The sequence below is a fragment of the Patiria miniata genome, unplaced genomic scaffold (assembly GCF_015706575.1).
Source record: "Patiria miniata isolate m_02_andy unplaced genomic scaffold, ASM1570657v1 HiC_scaffold_6, whole genome shotgun sequence".
NCBI lineage: Eukaryota > Metazoa > Echinodermata > Asteroidea > Valvatida > Asterinidae > Patiria > Patiria miniata.
Window position 1 is genome coordinate 25692108 of NW_024037073.1, and position 19094 is coordinate 25711201.

At 40.7% G+C, this 19094-nt stretch overlaps 1 protein-coding gene across 1 annotated transcript in view; it reads left to right on the forward strand.

Moving 5' to 3' along the window:
- The window catches only part of LOC119742838, a 30327-nt gene extending 11760 nt beyond the window's left edge, over window positions 1–18567 (forward strand). The window contains exon 4 of the mRNA XM_038219037.1: window positions 18368–18567. Within this exon, the coding sequence (XP_038074965.1) occupies window positions 18368–18409 (42 nt within the window). The 3' untranslated portion in view covers window positions 18410–18567. The remainder of the gene's footprint in view (window positions 1–18367) is intronic.
- Window positions 18568–19094: the final 527 nt, after the last annotated feature.

Genomic DNA, 19094 nt, shown 5'->3' on the forward strand with positions numbered 1-19094 from the left:
GAGTACTAACTGTGTGATTACGCAATTTTTTCTGTCGACGGTGAAGCGAATTCATGGTAGAGTAATCCGTCCGAGACGAAATACCTAGTTTCGTTATCCTTACCCGTTCGTCGGCTTTGACCTGTTTCCCAGAGGGTCAATAGCTTTTCCAACAACGGATGTTCATGTTGCGCTTTAATTATTTACGTACGAGATTCGGAGAGATTTTGCACTTCGGGAGCTTTAAGATGACGCAAGTTCGTGACTTTCTTTAGCTTTTGCGCTCTTGTCTCAACTGCAGCTGTTTTCTCGTCGCGAGGGCTTTGGCATTTCTGTTCCGGTGTGTCATTTGGTTTACCTGACCAACTGGGATCAGGATCACGTGGGTCTCTAACACCTGTTATGTTTCCCTATAATATCGTACAATGGATTTGGCATACACAATGCATTCACGATTCCTACAAAATACAGCGAATCTATTTCAATACGCGCGACTGAAACATTTTGTGTACTGTCTAGAAGAACACACTTTTGTTTTGGCTCCAACATTTGTTCCTTCTACTAGACTCTGTTTGACGACAACAGTACTACATCAGCTATCACGCAGAACCTTAATTAACCGTTTCGTTGCCCTACTGGAATTTGATTACCGATTGTACACGTGACACTAATCATGGGGACTTCATGCCCACAAGACAGTTTCAAATTTTCTCCTATTTGACCTGCACATTCGCATAGTGCAGGCCTCGATCTTGGGCAAAAAAGGGGCAGGCCACTTTGGCCTTGCCCTCATCAAAATTCCACAGGGCACCAAGGCCAACTCAAGGGGGCACCAAGGCCAATCATTTCAATACCTTTAATTTACATTTATTTACAGCCATTGTATACACGCCTATTTTCTAGGTCACATAAACAATCAAGAGTATTCAGTTCTTGTACAAATGTACATGTACACCATGTCCAAAGAGCTTCGTTACCGATTTCGCTTTATCGCTTGTAGCTTCTGTTCTGTTTCTGTTGCTGTTCCATAAACGTACAAACACCTAGAAGGTTGTCGACGTACGTTGGTCAGGGTCAGGTGTGCAGCAACTAAATTCTTGATTGGGTTTCGGAAGCCAGGTCTTTAATGTTAATGTTGTCCAGTGCCAGTTTGAAAGTCTTAATGTCAGGTGAAGAGCGGATGTTAGGGTGAAGTTGATTCCATTCTAGGATGGTCTTTGGGTAATTGAGTAACGAAAGCAGTCCTTATTTGTGGTGATGACTCTATATGAGAAAGGTCCGGTCTGTCTAGTAGAAACCCCCCTTGATGAGTTGACGATGTTCAGATAATCTTCCATATTACTCGGTGTAAGCCCATGGGTTTCTTTGTAGAGTGTGACTAATCGAACTTTGGTCCTTCGATCTTGAAGAGTGTCCCATTTGAGTTTATTCATCATTGCTGAGATGCTTGACTCCCTGCTGTAGTCTTGCATAACAAATCTAGCTGCTCTGTGTTGAATGCTTTCTAATTTCTTTTTATCCGACGCATGATGAGGATCCCAAATGGCGGAACAATATTCTAGCCTTGGTCTGACTAGTGTGTGATACGCAATGGACTTGGTATTACTGTTGCAGTGGTGGATGTTTCTCTTGAGTAGCCCGAGCATACGATTGGCTTTAGAGATGATCTGATCAATGTGAGTGGACCACTTGAGATCATTACTGAGTTCAACCCCCAGGTAGGGATGGTGTTTAACCTCTAGAAGTTTGGCACTACCCATGTGATACAGTACCGATCATTGTAAACCTACCACCGGTTAACGGTAACCAATGGTTACCTATAATCCTCCCGATAATCTCATTGCGTTTGGACGAAAGGCCACAAAACGGCATGCTTATCCGATTGGTAAACAGTCTGCGGTCAGGCTAAGGTTGTAAACTTCCTGCCTTCGTTCATGGATTCTATAAACAACGTTCCCTCCTGCAGCAGCCTACACATCGTTTTATTGTTCCAGTACACGCACTTGTGGTTAGATAATGCAGTCGTAAAATCCTTGAGTCAATTATCTGCTATTGTGTATCAACTTTTGACCACGATCTTTCCAGCTACAAGAAGGCATGCTGACCGATGTATGGTGCAAGTACCTCCAAGGCCGCTTATCATCAAAGATATATACAATGTATAAGTTTTGAAGTTCGCCTGTCAATCATCGTCTCGAAATGGCTTTCCAGACAAGAATATATAGGACACTATTTTATTCCCCGGCTGTAATTGGGGAACATGTATACAAATGTGCTTGGTCGTTTTTTAAAGTAAAACAACGACAAACACCTACACGAACTCTCCGTTAAATATCCTGTGGATTTCTGGGAAACATTTAATAGGAACTATGCTTAGTTTCTTAACAAATAATATCAAGGTAACCAGCATCCCTTGGACCATTAACTGAACGTCAAAGAATATTTTTAATATATATTCTAGACAAATTTGTCTGGTCCTCTCGATTTTTGAAACAAAACAATTCCCTACATCCTAGCCCATTAAATTCTGAACTCCTCGTTAAATCCTGCGAATTCGTGATTTTATTTAATATGAATTGTTCTAAAGTTTTTCTTATTTTTAAAAGAATAAGGGTCAAGATTACCAACAGCCCTTGGTCTTTTAATCGAACAATCAAATATATTCTAAAGTACATTCTAGAGTATCATTAAAACAAAATAATAGGCCGTGCGCTGTTGTTGTTGTAATGTTCTTTTTTAATAAACGAAGAAAATCGTCATTCCCATTAAGGCCAAAAAATACTTCTGCTTCTGATTACATGCTTTTCCAAAATAGGGTCGGTCGGTCGGAATATTTGTTTTGCCATTTTTTTTTAATGCTGATTGAATGGGGTATTCAATTATATGCGGAGTTTTAGACTGAACTTTTTCCATTGCACTACGAAAGCTATACAAAAAATGCCACAAAAAGTTAACGCTAGTCAAGACTGGAAACTGGCCAAAACTCCGTAATTCATGAGTGAATGCATGTGTGGCCAGCGGGCGACAGACCTCGTTTTTACTGTGGACAATTTTGGGGAAACACGCTGGATCGTATCACTCCAAGTACGAGTAGTGCCATCTCAAAATGAACGCTTGAACACGGAAAATACATACACAGACAAGAGAGATCAAGCTCTGTGAATAAACTTGCAAAAATGTTCCTTCTCCATTGGTGTTTTCTTGGCATTTTTACGACGTTGAATCCGACTGACCAGTAAACAGTGCACCGCGTGCTAGCGCTCTGCGCTATAGCGAATAGCTACCGTACGTGTATATGCACAGACTGGTTTATACCGCACTTTTTTGTCTTATTTTCTATAGCCTCGGAGAGAGAGCGAGACACCGAATACATTCAAGGGGTTAATTTAATATAATTTGTCTGGTTCTAAATCTCTTGATTGTTACAATAAAAATGCGATTTCCAACACAACTCAAAAGTCCAAGCCCATTAAATTCCGAACTCTTCGTTAAATCTCCTGTGGATTCCTGTGGAAAATTTAATACGAATTATGATACTTAGATTTTGTTATTTTCAGGAATAACATCACGATTATTATCAGCAGCCCTTGGACTTTTATACTGAACGTCAAAGTATATTTACACAATAAAACTATTAAAAGGCCATGCCATTTTATTTTATAGAGAGACGCCGAATACAACCAAGTGGTTAATTTAATACCATTTGATTCGCTTGATTTTAAAATAAAACGATTTCCAACGTCCTAGCCCATTAAATTATGAACTCTCAGTTAAATCTTCTGTGAACTCCTGGGGAAACGTAAATACGAATTATGCTTATTTTTTTTTATTTTAAAGGAATAAGATCAAGATTATCAACAGCCCTTGGACTTTTATATTGAACGTCAAAATACATTCTAGAGTAACATCTACCCTTCACGGAATAATGTAGGTGGGGTGGGGTTTTCTTTTGGGGGGGGAGGCGATGGGGGGTTTAAATGAAGAAGAAAGTCTTGCCCCGAAATAAACACATGGAGGGCCCTGCATTTAATGAATTATTTTGGGACTTGGAATATCCCTACCCGACTCGTTATTTTTTCATGTGTATATTCACAAAAGGGGCCCGTGTGAACTTTCAGTTTACCTCATTTTCTGTTTGAAGTTTTTATGGTCTTTGAAAAAAATGCCCAAATAAAATCTAAAAAAAAACCTTCCCAGCAGAATGATTGATGGCCGCATTGTTCAAATTGATACAATACATCTGTTGCTCGTTATATACAAAGGATCAGTTTGGCATCAGCTAAAGGCGCCGCCGAACTTTGAGGACGGTGTCCCATGAACAGTCTCAGCCAATTAAATGAGGTATTTATGCTTTCATGAATATGACGCGCCTTCCGCACTCAAACGGATATTGATGGCCAATGGCTGGAATTCCTTGCTAGGCTGAGCCGCAGGTGCAGCATGCCCACTGTTATGTCACGCTCCAACCTGGTTGCCTAGAGATACTGTTGCTAGGGAGGCTCCCCTGTGATGTCCCAGACTGCCGGTTGCGTAGCCAGAAAATCTTGCATGGGAGAGAGCGGGTGTGACTATTTTCTCGAATGCTGACGCTTTGGGGACATTTGTGAAGGCAACAACCCAAAAAAAGTTCTGCATCCAATTTATATGCCATTCAAAAATAAGGTTGATCGGTAGGGAATTTAATTTTTTTTGCCATTTTTATTATGGAGGCGTCTGCGCGTAATCAAGGGTAAAAGGTAGGAATTAATGGTTCTAGGGTGTTTTTTCCTTCATTTTTTCCCATAAAAAAATAGGGTACATTTGTAGGTAGGGGCCGTCAAAATAGGGTAAGTCGAGAAACCGGAAGCAGAACTCTGTTTTGGGCCTAAGATGTGGCTTCTTTTTCGTCAAATAAAAAAGACCACAAAATAATGGGGCCGTATCATAAGTCCGACGCCTCATAGGTCCGACGCCTCATAAGTCCGAAATTTCGGACTTTTGAGGCGTCGGACTTATGAGGCCTAAAATGTATTTATTCCGCTTCATAGGTCCGACGCCTCATAAGTCCGACGCCTCATAAGTCCGACAAATTAAACGCCTCGTTATTCCGTTGTCGGACTTATGAGGCGTCGGACCTATGAGGCGTCTGACTTATGAGCGGACCCAAAAATAATAGGCCATGCCCATTTATTCACCCGACCTCAGAGAAAGAGACGCCGAATACATTTAAGGAGTTAATTTAATACAATTTGTCTGATTCTCTTCTTTTTTTTAAAATGAAACGATTTCCCCACATCTTAGCCCATTAAATTCTGAACTGTCAGTTCAATCTCCTGTGAATTCCTGGGGAAAATTGTATACGAATTATGCTTAGTTTTTATTATTTTTAAAGGAATAAAATCAAGATTATCAACACTGAACAGCCCTTGAACTTTTATTAATACTGAACGTGAAAAATATATTCTAGAGTAACATCTACACAAAATAATGTAGGCAATGTTATGGGTTTTTTTAAACGAAGAATAATATCAAAAAAGACATGGAGGTCTCTCTGCATTTAATGACTCATTTTGGGACTTGGAATATCCCTATCTTACTCGTTAATTTGCCATGTGCATATTCACAAAACCGGCCTGGGTGAAATTTCAGTTTCCCTCATTTTTTTTTCCAAAGTTTTCATGGCCTTTGAAAAAATGCCCAGATAAAATATAACAAAAAAAAAACTTCCCCGCAGAATGATTGATAGCCGCATTGTTCAAATTGATACAACACATATTCGTTGTTGTTACAAAGATCTATTTGGCATCATTTAAAAGGCGCCGCCGAACTTTGAGGACGGTGTCTGATGAACAGTCTCAGCCAATTAAATGAGCCGGTCCCGGCAAATAAATACGCCATTGGTTGCTTTCTTCACGGACCATTTATGCTTTCATGAATATGACACGCCTTCCACACTCAAATGGATATTGATGGCCAATGGCTGGAATTCCTTGCTAGGCTGAGCCGCAAGTGCAGCAAAACTGTCACATTCCAACCTGGTTGCCTAGAGATACTGTTGTTAGGGAGGCTCCCCTGTGATGTCCCAGACTGCCGGTTGCGTAGCCAGAAAATCTTGCATGTGAGAGAGGGTGTGACTATTTTCTCGAATGCTGACGCTTTGGGGACATTTGTGAAGGCAACAAACAAAATAGTTCTGCTTCCGATTATTTTTTCATGGCGTTCAAAAATATGGTAGGTATGGTAGGTAGGGAATGTATTTTTAATTTTTTTTGACATTTTTTTTGGTAGGATCATTATGGAGACGTATGCGTCACAAGGTAATCTGAGCTTGAACGTTACGTACAAAATACAAATAAACGATCTTCCTCAGGCCTGGAAAATGTCTTTCTTGAAGTGACATTTTTGAAGTTACAGTGACACTATATTTGACAACACTAGCAGAAGATTGAGTTCTTCTTTATTTGTATTTCGCCTCTGGAAATGTTTTTTTTCCTAACATTTTCGTGTTCCCCCCCCCCCAAAAAATACCCAGGCGGCCTCTCAAAGAAAGAAGCCTGATTTCCCCCCCCCCCCCCCCCCCGGCATGATACTATATAGGTCGTTTTTTAGACCGCTCTATGGATACGTACGTACTATACAGTCTATACTGTAGAACGTTTTCGTGAAATGTTCTGAAAACCGGTATCCACTCATCATACTCATACTGTAGTGTAGCGGCCTGTTGGTACATGTATGAGTGCAGAATTACTCCAGGTAACAATGTTATTATCTCGCAGTGTTTGCTAAGGATTAAGCGCAGATAAGAAGCGTTCGCCGACCTCATAAAAACGAACTACCGCAACGAGATCTGCCTGTGGTTGATTGGTAAACAAAACAACGTGTACTGCAGCAATATAACGATGTCAACTGGCCGCTTGACCGCAGGATCGTTTGTGGTTTTTTAATCCCCAATAATCAGCCTTCCGTAGTGGGCAGAGCTGAAACCCCATTGACGAAGAATGTGTTTACCGTTTATCAGGAATTATTAATGCTGAGCGGTACTGTAACTGGAGTTGACTGAGTTCTTCTTGTGGGTGATCTTCATGGTGTGACACTTGGAGGCATTGAATGACATGTGCCAATCTTTTCCCCATTTTTCAAGTGTGTTGATGTCCTGTTGAAGAATGCAAGGGTCTGCTGCAGTTTTTATTTCCCGGTACATGACACAGTCATCTGCAAAGAGTCTCACATGCGATTTGATGTTCTGTGGCAGATCGTTATACTAAAAACAGGAGAGGACCCAGCACTGTCCCCTGTGGAACCCCAGAAATGACCTTCGACTTGTTTGAAGAAGTGCCCTCCAAAACAACTTGCTGGTGACGTTGAGTGAGAAATGAGTCAATCCATTTCAGAGCATTGTTCCTGATGCCGATGTTGTGGAGTTTCCTCAAAAGATGTTGGTGAGGCACCGAGTCAAATGCTTTCTTAAAGTCCATTACAATTAAGTCAGCTTGACTCTTATTGTTAAGAATTCCAGCCAAGTCGTGGGTCACAGCAGCTAACTGGGTGTCACAAGAGCGAGCTCTGCGAAAACCATGTTGGGCATCCGTCAGTACTTGATGTTTGTCGAGATGAATCATTATGTGATGATATAAAATATGTTCTAGTATCTTACATGGAATAGACGTCAACGACACAGGTCTGTAATTACCAGGATTTTTCCTATCACCTTTCTTGTAAAGTGGCATGAAGTTTGCTTCAAGCCAAGCTTTAGGTAAACATCCAGTATCCAGTGATTTTTGGAAGATCTTAGAATAAACTGGTGCAAAAGCAGAGGCGCACTCTTTCAAGATTCTAGAAGGTATGGCATCAGGTCCTGGTGCTTTGCTTGGTTTCAGATCTTTCAGTAATTTCTCTACCCCAATTGGATGTGTTTGAATTTCTGGCATGTCGGGTATGTCCAAGTCTGGTAATGTAGGGAAACTGTCCAGGTTTTCGTTTGTGAAAACTGAACTAAACTGTTCATTCAGCACATTAGCCTTGTCAATCGGAGAGATCACAGTGGCACCAGATGAATCAGTCAATGTGGAGATTCCAAACATCTGCTGCCTTTGGGCTTTGATGAAATTCCAGAATGGTTTTGTGTTGTTGCTTTGGAGACTACAGCCGATGACATCATGGATGTATTCTTTCTTGGCTTTCCGAATTTTGCGGTCAGTCGTTCTACGGTGTTTTTTGAAGGCGTCCCATGCAGAGGGTGTATCACGTTGTCTAGCTTTCCTGTACAGGCGCTTCTTCTTACATATGTCCCTTTTGATAGAACAGTTTATCCAAGGCAGTTTCCACTTGGTTGATGTCATTTTGGATGGAATAAATTTGCTAATGGAATCTTGAATGACATGGTCAAGTTCATTCACAAGTTGATTCACGTCCTTCTGAGCAACGTAGTCGGGTGTCATTTTGTTGTCGAAATCCTTAATACAGTCGGGCAAAAGCAGCATAATTGGCCTTGGCATACAGCAGTATCTTCCTTCTTGCTGGGCGAACTAATTTTGGTTTAACTAGTATGTTAACCACAACCGCTTCATGGTCGCTTACACCTGGGATGACATTGGTACTCTCCACAAAGGAAGGGCAGTTAGTGAAGCACAAGTCCAGTATGTTATGGAGTCTGGTAGGTTGTTTTACTTGTTGACTCAAGTTGTTGTCAAGGGCAATTTCAATCATGGTCTTACTCTGTCCAGCGTAAGACCCTCCAGGGTTGAATTTATACTGATCCCAGTTCACATCAGGGAGATTAAAATCCCCAAGTAACCAAATTGATGCATTACGAGGGATTTTTCTGAGGGCAGAATCCAGATTTTTTATGTACTCCACATCCGATGTAGGGGGACGATAGAAAGCACCTACATACAGTGGCGAGACACCATGAACACGTATGCTAGCCCATATTCCTTCACAGTCAGTTTGGAGATCAATCTCTTCATTAGCAATCAGTATATTTTTGATAGCGAGGAAGACGCCACCGTGAGAATCCCCTGTCTGCCTATCCTTTCTGAATATCTGGTAAGACGTTGGGAAAATTTCTCCAGTAATGGTGCTGTTTAACCATGATTCAGTACCGGTAACTATATCTGGATCTTCAGTTTCAAGAAGTACATGGAACCTGTCAAGTTTTGATCTCACACTTTGGCAATTTACATTGAGAATCTTGAAGGATTTTGTCTTGGGTTTACATGTCACCTTTTGTCTGACATTAGCTGAACGAGGGTTAGGGCTAGATCTATGGGTGGGATTGCCCACACCACGACCGTAGTTCACAGTATCAGGAATCTCCATACTCAAGTCACCACCATTACTACCCGCTAAGGCCTCAAACGAGTTTGACAGATCAAATTGTTTGGTACAGTCAAAAAGGGATGAGGCAAAGTTTGGCAAACCACAAGTGGAACACACCCATGCGTAGGACTCATGGTTGTTTAAAACTTCATACGTAGCACTGTTCATGGACAAACAATCAAAGTGAAACCATATGCTACATTCTTCGCATTCTATTGCCCGTTGTTTCCACTTGACAGCTTTGTTGCAAATCCCACATGGATACTTAGGTTGATAGGGGCTGGGATTTGTGTTGACGTCCCCAGACAAGAGAAGCAAAAGGAGGCTCATGTGTGCAGTTAAATTAAAGTTTTTGACGGCAAAGTTGTACTTGTAGCAATTTGATGATAACCTTGCAACATGGAACAAACTCACCGGCATGTCCTTGGTGACCCCAGGGTGATACGGGTGGAAGGTAGATGACCAGTGGGATCGATCAAATGAGTTGATGATGGCTGTGTCATTGAACTCCATAGGCGAAAACAGCTTCAGAATCACACACAAAAACGTTCCAAAAATAATGAAGAATGGCACTTTGAAGTTACCCATGGTAAAAATATCATCGAAGAAAAGTTAAAAAGTTAAAAAGTGCAAAGTGCACATAAGTAAAAAGGGGTCCACTCCACTTGCTACGAGTACGAGTCCGATGACGAAACAGGGTGCATGCACATATGTAACATCAAAAAGAATCCAGGTGGTCACATCAAAAACAGCGAAAATATCATCGAAGAAAAGTTAAAAGTGCAAAAATGCACGGCTCAGTCGAAACTTGGAGCAGTTAAGAATACATTCATGAACAAGAGAAACTAAGATGGCAAACGAAAAAAAGCTAAAAAAGCAGATTTAAACAAGATAGCACAGAGCTATCTGAAAACGTTGCTGACACACCGATGACCCCTGACCTTCGTCTTTTAATGTTCTGATCAAATTTTTTCAAATTAATCGCTTTCTTCGTAATATCATACAGTTAAAATAATACAGTTGATGTTTCTGTAACATAACATTGACTAATGTTGATTTGGAATCTTCAAACTTAGGCACCCAAATAGCACTGTTAGCAGGCGGAGCCGAATAAAGACCGAGTTTTGGAAAATCCCGGTAGCGGTCGTCAAATTCAAAATTGTACGCAGCAAAAAATGACGCAGCAAAAAGTTCACCCATACGATCCTAGTATATTTGACGCACAAAATCGTCGTTGAATTTCAAGTTTTCTCTAAATGAAAGCAATGAATATGAATTATCAACTCATTTAAAATAAAATTAATAAGCAGTTAGCAGTTAATTAAACTATATTATATACTTGGAAATACTCGGTCGCTATCCGATTGTTGACGAAACTTTGGAAATTTTCGGAAAAAGGAGGAATTCCTCCCGTTTTAGTCACGTGATGTAAATTGTAATACAATGTATTACCGGAGGCTACCGGACCTAAGATTCATCAGGAATAATCAGTAATCTTTTGGTCTAGGAACCAGACTAGCTTATCGAGCCGCATTCGGAGCCGCCTCAACCTCCTCCTCATGGGTTTCGAACTCCCAGTTGCATTTTGTCCAAGCATTGCCTTGCGCGATACCCATTGAGACAAGGTTGAGACGGCTCCGAATGTGGCTCGATAAGCTTTGGGATCGAAAAACTGTATTCTGAATCTCCAAAAGTTGTATTTTTAATTACAAAAATTCTGTATTTTTCAAAAATATGCATAGACGGGCTATACGAACAAACAAATGTGGCTGCAATGCTTCATTTTTAATACATCTTACTTAAAGTTATTTTAAAAAAATGACCAGAGGTCTCACTGCGGGTGGTAAACCCAATCAAACAATTTGCATGAATAAGGATATTGATCATATACCTTACTCATAAACAAACTGCTTTAAAAACTATTCAATGCAAGTCTACTTAAACATAAACTAAAGACTAGACTTCCTCATGTTTGAAATAAATAAACCTTTAATGCAGGTGAAAAATTCATGTGGCCATGTTCAGACACCGTGTTAGCTAAAACGGTAAAAGTTAAAACGGTCGCTCGCCACGGGAGGTCCGGCCGTCGTAAAAAATAAAACTACTGAGCGTCCAGACATCGTTATAAGTATAGCAAGTTCAACGTGAAGCAGTTTATCTTAGTTTCTAAGGTCACGTACAACATCCGCCTCAGCAAAAACCATGCGCTAAAAAGAGCCTTCACTCTTCCATTTTGACAGTTTGCTACACATGGTCTGAGCCTCTCACCGTGTGATGCGTGTTGCCATGCCGTGCTTGACATCGCAGCCCCAGCCGATCATGCATGCGGTAAACATGACGACAGTCACTTGTCCACTGCGGCGATTCCTCCATTTTTTAAGTATCGTGTCGGCCTTACACCATTTGTGTTAAAATTTTTGGAGCTATTTTCTGTACCTTTCGTGGTGCAGAAAGACATAAAAATGTTCTAAAAAAATAATTGAAAACAAACACGTCATTGAACAGATTTCACTTTAATCATCAACTTGACAACTTGCCCGCACAATATGTCAGTCACGTGAAAATACATGTGATATTAACGTTGCAATATTGACCAATCAACGCCAAGGTTTTCCTGGTAGTTGAATATATTAGTGTATTATGATAATTACGCTCCGGTTAGCGGTTGTTGCAATGATGTGCATAATGTACGGTACATCGTACAGTGGCACCGCGCCGTATGTTTGGCCATAGCCAGGAGATCGGGAAGGGCTGCTCGCTGGGTTATGGTGTACCGGGGTATGAGATGACCTGCGTGTGTACGTACATGTAGTTACGAACACAACAACGTTAACTATAAAAAGACGTGTATTATTTTCGCCGCGACTAGACGTTTGTTGAATGGTGTTTGTATGCACAGATCCTCTACACAATATCTGTGATGTGTGATTGTCATGACGGGACATGCAGAGGTAAAATACAAACATGACAAAAGGGCACGCTGGCCAAGTTGGCCGCGACGTGTGTATTTTTTGAAGGGGCATTGCAACCAAGTTGGAAGGGCATGCGGCCTTTGGTCGCGGTGGCCTGATAGCGATGACTTTTTGGTTATGCACCCAGCAACTTCTTGTATTTCTTGCCGTGTTTCTTCGTCGGTTCGTTCTGTTACTTCCAGACTTGTAGATTGAGCTAGATAGCCCTATGAACAAGAACAATACAAGCACTTTCAAACTAATCCTAGCGCAAGTGCGTTTGTGAGGGGAGATTCCAGAAATACTGAACTTAAGCAACAACAGCTTGATTCCTTGTGACTTAGTGCATGTTACATAATTGCCAACATGACATGACAATCTGTCTATAGGCATCGCAATTTGGGCTTCTCAATGCACTCTGCCTAGCAAGGGCTTCCATAAACCACCTTGAACATCTATCGTGTATAACCACACACCTGAGACTACTGGCTTTTCTCAATTTGTTTTTTCATTACTCGGACGAGCCCCCATTTGTCACATTCCCTCATTTGCTCCTCCCCAAGAAATATAACCCTCAGTAGTCTGGAACACCGTCACACAAAATAAATTGTCAAGTGAATTGACATTTTATTTTTTGTGACAATTTATTTTGTGTGACGGGTGTACCAGACTTCTGAGGGTCATATTTCTTGGGGAGGGGCAAACCAGGGAATGTGACACTGACAGTTGGTTGCAAACTGTTCTGGTCCTGCACATTACTAATGACACAAGGAAGTATTGACAATTCCCTACTTTAAAGTAAAATACTTTTCTATTCTTGATAATATGCTGTGAATGTTTCTCGTTACCAGTAAGGCGTTTCACGGTAATATGCGCCAATCACAAGATGGAATTTTTGCAGATGAAAATTAGGTTTTGCCCTTCTCCGACGTATATACACTGTTTACTCAGTGTGTTAAGGGCCTGTCACATTATATGCGATCTCATAGGAGACCTTACGGCGACCAAAAATATTTCATAAATTTAACAATCGCAGCGAGGACGCAAGAAAATGACAATTTTCTGACGCTCATACTGTGCTCTCCCCACGCTTACGATGCGCTCAACTGGCTCTCTATGCGCCCCTGTCAAGCTCAATTACTCTATCTAGTCGCTGCTGCTGCGCTGTCACTGCGCTCACACTACGCTCTGCTCGCTGTTGATACGTCCTAATACCTCGCGTCGCGCTCTCTATTAGACCAAAATACGCTCATGTGACGTCACTTGCGCTGTATAAATACCACGACAAAACGGTCAATACACAGTCCAGTTTCAAAATTATTCTACAAGTTCATTGCAGTCGAGTTACTTTCTCATGGAGACTACATCAACTGTCTTGCCCCTAGGCTGCCTCAATGCCACTTCAATGTCGCACGATTCACGCTCGCACAGCCCCTCGAGTTGCGTCATTGCGGCGCCTTGGCCAGAGCGTAGAGGTGTTGCGATTGTTTTGGGCATGTTCAAAGATCTTGGCGCTCATCGGAGACCATTAAGACCCTCCGAGGCCCATCTGGCAACCTGTATGTAGTTGTTGCTGCGATCCAGTAGTTGTTTTTGCACCCCAGCTATTTTTCAAGGACGCAGTAAGAGCGCACATAAGATCACAGACAGTGTGACAGGGGCTTTACCTCCCGAGAGAAAGTTGTCTCATACACGAATATCAATGCGTTGTGTACCGCGTGTGCAAGCACTGAGAAAAAGGAACATTGTTCTTGACAGCTTTCCAGTGACTGCTGACTCGCTGTGTGTTGTACATGCCCTTGGCTTGTTGGCTTGCTGCCACTTGGCCTGGCAGCATTGTGCTCTTGGTCATTTTCTGCCTGTGGAATCACATGAAGCTCAATCTGCTTCCCTGGCTGCAATGGTCGGCTGGGATTCCGTCTTGGGAAGCAACGACAGCACATGTCTTACCACTCGACCACCGAGCTAACGGGATCGGATGGCCGGTTCGAACAGAAAATTCCATCTTATAATACATGTAGTTTATGCGGTACCTGCCGCTATGTACATCAGATTCGAACCGGCCACCCGATCCCGTTAGCTCGGTGGTCGAGTGGTAAGACATCTGCACTAGAAAGCAGGAGGTCGTGGGTTCGAATCCCACCCGAGTGATTTTTTCCAACTTTCACTGGTAATACACTGAGTATACAGTGTTTAAAAACGTTGGTGCAGGGCAAAACCTAATTTGATTTATATCACCCCGACGCAAAAAAAATTCCATCTTATAACGACAGCACAGTTTGAGGAATGAGAAAGCCTTGACTACAGCTGCACGATAGTCAGCGTTAGTCAGCACTGTAGATGAGGGAATTAATTGAGCTATTGATAAGTCTGAAGATTTTTTGCAAGTTTTAGATATTCAATATCTTGGGCAGGCAAAGTATAAGTTGTTCCCAGAGTATAAATAATTGCAGCTGAAGCGTTCAGTGAGTTCAGAATGAAAAAAAAATGGCAGTATTGATGATAACCATACAGAGGAGCTTGCCTGTTTGCTTGGGACAATTTGGCAACTGTGCTGATTGCTTGCACACTTAGTAGTAACTACAGTACTACCAAGATGTACAAAGCAAGAGTGGCTACTAAACAGGTAGTGTTGGTAACGAAATTAATTCAAAAAATGATGTCTTTAAAGAAATTCTCTGGCAAATATATTGGAATCACACCAACAATAATTGTTGGCACCCAGAGTCCTGCTGATATCTTTGCTGCTCGAGATTTAGAGGCTTTTTCCTTGAATGTCAGAGGATTGCGCACTGCAGAGAATCTCTCAGCTGCTATGATCACTACAAAATAACTAGAAACAGCAACAAACATGTATTTGAATCCCGGGACATACCGTTATTTTGTTTTACCGTTTTGGATTTCCTCAAAAACAAACACCGCGAACGAACGTTTGACCATTTGTCGTTTTACAGTTTTGTGAAACGGTCAAACGGTATTAAGTCACACACACAAAAATACTTTTTGTTGTTGTTTTTAATTGTAGAAAGCGTTAAACGGTCAGTTGCTTTATTTTTATCCTTGGGATCGAGTCATTGCCTGGGCCTTCCTTACATTTTCGTTCTCACGACAGAATTTGCGAATTAGCTATTGAAGAGCTGTGTCGACTTAAACTACAATTTCCTTCAAAATATCTGCACTTCATCAAACGTCTTACCATCCTGTATCCATTGTGAAAAGTAATGCCCTCCCTTGCAGTTTTCCAGCGCCATTTTTGCTTGCAACTCTTTAAGCCCCACCAACTGAATCGCATGAGAAGGGGGTCAGGATCCGCACCAGGAATCACACCACGCATTAAATATGCCGAGCCAACACTCGTGTAAAGCAGGGTCCCCCTCCACCCCCTTGCCCACCGCCACAAAATGCACCACGGACTGTTAACTATGACACTAAAATAAAAAAACAGTGTGTATTCAATACTGACCGTTTTGCTGTTTTTCAAAGTTATTTGTGTAAAACTGTAAAACAAAAATAATGGATCGTTGTGCTATAATGAATTTTCCTAAACTTATAAAATGGATGAACCGTATTTATCTTAATACTGTTTGTCGTTTTATAAAACTGTAAAACGACAAAACGGTCAATGGTTCGTTTACTGTTTTTGTTTTTGAGGAAATCCAAAATGGTAAAACAAAATAACGGTATGTCCCGGGTTTTATTTGACACTCTGGAATGCTTTGTACACTTCGGATGAACACAATACAAATATACATTGAGTCATAAGGAAGAGCAAGTCAGCCACAGCCAGATTGGATAAGTACATGTTGATGAATGTACGCATGGACTTCACTCGAATGACTGTGAAGAGAAAGACCAAGTTTAAGAGGAGGCCAATTGGTGCATTGATTTCAGTACTTAACCATAGTATTTGTTAATTTCTTTTGTGAGTCTTGATAAAGTTCTCAAGGTGCTTTTCAACTTCATCGTTCTCCATATCCAACATTTTTATTCAGATGTAGCAAAGAGTGTTCTGTCCTATTTCAAGATCACTCCAGTTTTATACTAATAGCGAATATAAGACCTGGAGCAATGTGTAGTTGAAACAAAAAGCTTCTGCATTTTTTCCCCTTAGTGTTTTTTCATCTCTAAGATTTGTAAGGATTAGTTCTTTGTTCCTTGTTTTGAATACATACTAAACCAAAGTAGGCAATAGAGTTTCAGTTGACTTTGGCATAGATATGCTTCAGAATAACTTTTTATTTTCTCTTCAAGACTTTTTTTACATGTACATTATGTAATCCGTCGGTTTTGCTCATATCTAGGTTGCTTAAAAAAAAGTGAAATGGCACTCTGCACTTTTTACAGAGTTTTACAGCTCATAATAGATCACAGACATAACGTAACACTTCAATTATCTATAACTAAATAAAATTAGATGCCGATCAAAAAAATGACACAAAATCTTTCAGGTCGTTCCCTACATTTTGCTTACAACACCTTTATTTATATCTCACATTTAGAATCTTGACACAAGCTTTAGATTTGGTGTTTGGATAATCAAGAAAGACATTTAAAATACAGATACAAATAGTCACTGCATCAACAAAGATTTGAAACCATGGAATTCCTACACTCTCTTGCTTGAAATTGAAAGTGTACTTACATGTAGACTTCTGCTATCAAATCATCACTGACACCATGAACTGACACCCTCTGCATCACATGTGTACAAAAAAAATTAAAAATTCAAATTTTCTTTTTTTGCACATATAAGCAGTTTGTATCATGAAGTTTCACATGACGAAGTTAAAATTGCTGAAATCATCTAAAATAAGCAAATTTTACTAGTGAATTTTCAAAAAAATTGGTCAATTCTGGTATTTTTTGTTACCACGAAGTGACCCTGCACAGGGTGTCAGTTCGTGAAAACCAAAATTTACGTGTTTTCGGAGAGTGCGCACATGCGCAGTGTGTGCGCGCACTCTCCCAAAATGCGTCAATTTAGGTTTTCACGAAGTGACACTCACTAATGCTGTTGCATGCGTGCACTCTCCGAAAACACATAAATTTTGGGTTTCACGAACTGACACCCATCTGAATCATTTAATTGCTAATTAACTAAGCAGATTTTCACAATATAACGTTTATAATTGAGTAGTTTAAGCATTTTCACGTTAAGTGATACCAAAACCTCTAAGATAGATGGATTATTTTAGTGAGTAAATTCGTGTCAAACCTTTAAAACCGTTTTTCTCCGATTTGTATTTCTGCAGCACTGATCACCAGGTGTCAGTTCGTGGTGTCGGTGATGAAATGTTAAACTAAGAAATTACCCATGAACTTTTCTTTTTGTTCTTGGCCCAAACTGATGACCAGCTTTGCCAACAGATTGGCTCCCGTCCGTACATTATTGATACTGATTGTGGGGGGGGGGGGGGAACCAGCCTACCCAGCAAGAACAGAAATTATGTTTGGCAGCCAATAATTTGGAATTGTAAAGTAATAATTCAATAACTGAACGTGAGCTTTTTTGTGTTTGGTGTTTCATTCAAAAGTAAATAACTTTTGTATTGCTTGAAAAATAGCAGATTGGTAAAGAAATCTGTTTTTCGGGATGAAACTCGAAAATAGCACGGAACTTTAAGTAAATTTAGTAGTTCATCCGGCATTTGTTGAGTAAAACTGTTATGTGGACAGTTTTCCTTGTTTTTTTTCCCTAGAAGGTACAGCATTAAAGGTGGCATGTCTGTGTAGAGTGTGTGCGATTCACAGTTTCAGATGGTTCTTATTTTATTTGATAAACTGTCTAAGTTGAACACATTACCCTCATTGTTTCAAGCTTAATCTTTAATTCGCTCATGCACTACCAGAACTATGAACTGAAGTTAGGAGAATGGTTGTATGTAGAAAGATGACAAGTTCCACACACAATCCATTACCCTTTGGAGATACGGTGCACACAATACGAGGGCGCTATTTGGTTTGGGTCTAGTCTTTTGCATATTAAGTTACCCCAATATACCCAAATCAAATAACACCCTTGTATTATGCCTGCCATATATCGAAAAAGGCTTATAGCAGTTGAGCTATTCACTTTTTCCAAAATTTGTTAAGACTCTGGAATACTGGATGTGCTTTTCACATCTTTTCCCAATCTACAGGTTAAACAACATGGTGACTCCACTGTGGAACCAGCTGTATGAGGACCAGCTATCCACCAAATAGACCAACACCAGGGAGTTTCTGAGGAATTTATCCAAGATGCTGCAACGGAACATTGGGGAGATGTCTCCCTGGCTGAAGCAACAAAGGTGAGCTACTCGCCAAAGACACGGGATGGTTGTGGGCCAGAATGGAAATGTGATCTTCGTTGACCAAAAAACTGTTTCCAGACACAGTTTTCTGGCAAGTGGACTTACATATACAGCTGCCCTGAAATTTCATTAAAAGTCCAGAAAATGATGCCTCATTTTTCTTGAGAATCAATTAAAACTCAGCAAACTTTGGGCCAACTTCTGAAATAAACTTCCTTTCCACACACAAAAGTCCCAAAGATTAAAAGGGGGGGGGGGGGGAGTTGGTTAAAAAATGTTTAAAAACAAAAAACAAAAAATGAACACAAAACCAAAACTTCACAATTCAAAAGCAGCTCGAGTGAGACTCGCACCAACAATCTCCTGCTTCCTAGTGCAAATGTCTCAACTACTTGACCATCAGGCTTGCTGGGGTTGGCTGGCTGGTCCCAATCTGATACAGCAGGTTGTTACAACTGATAATGTAGTAACCAACGGATAATGTATCACCAACTGATAATGTCACACAAATTGACCGATACTGTATCACTAACCGATAATGATAATGTCACACAAATTGACCGATAGTGTAGTA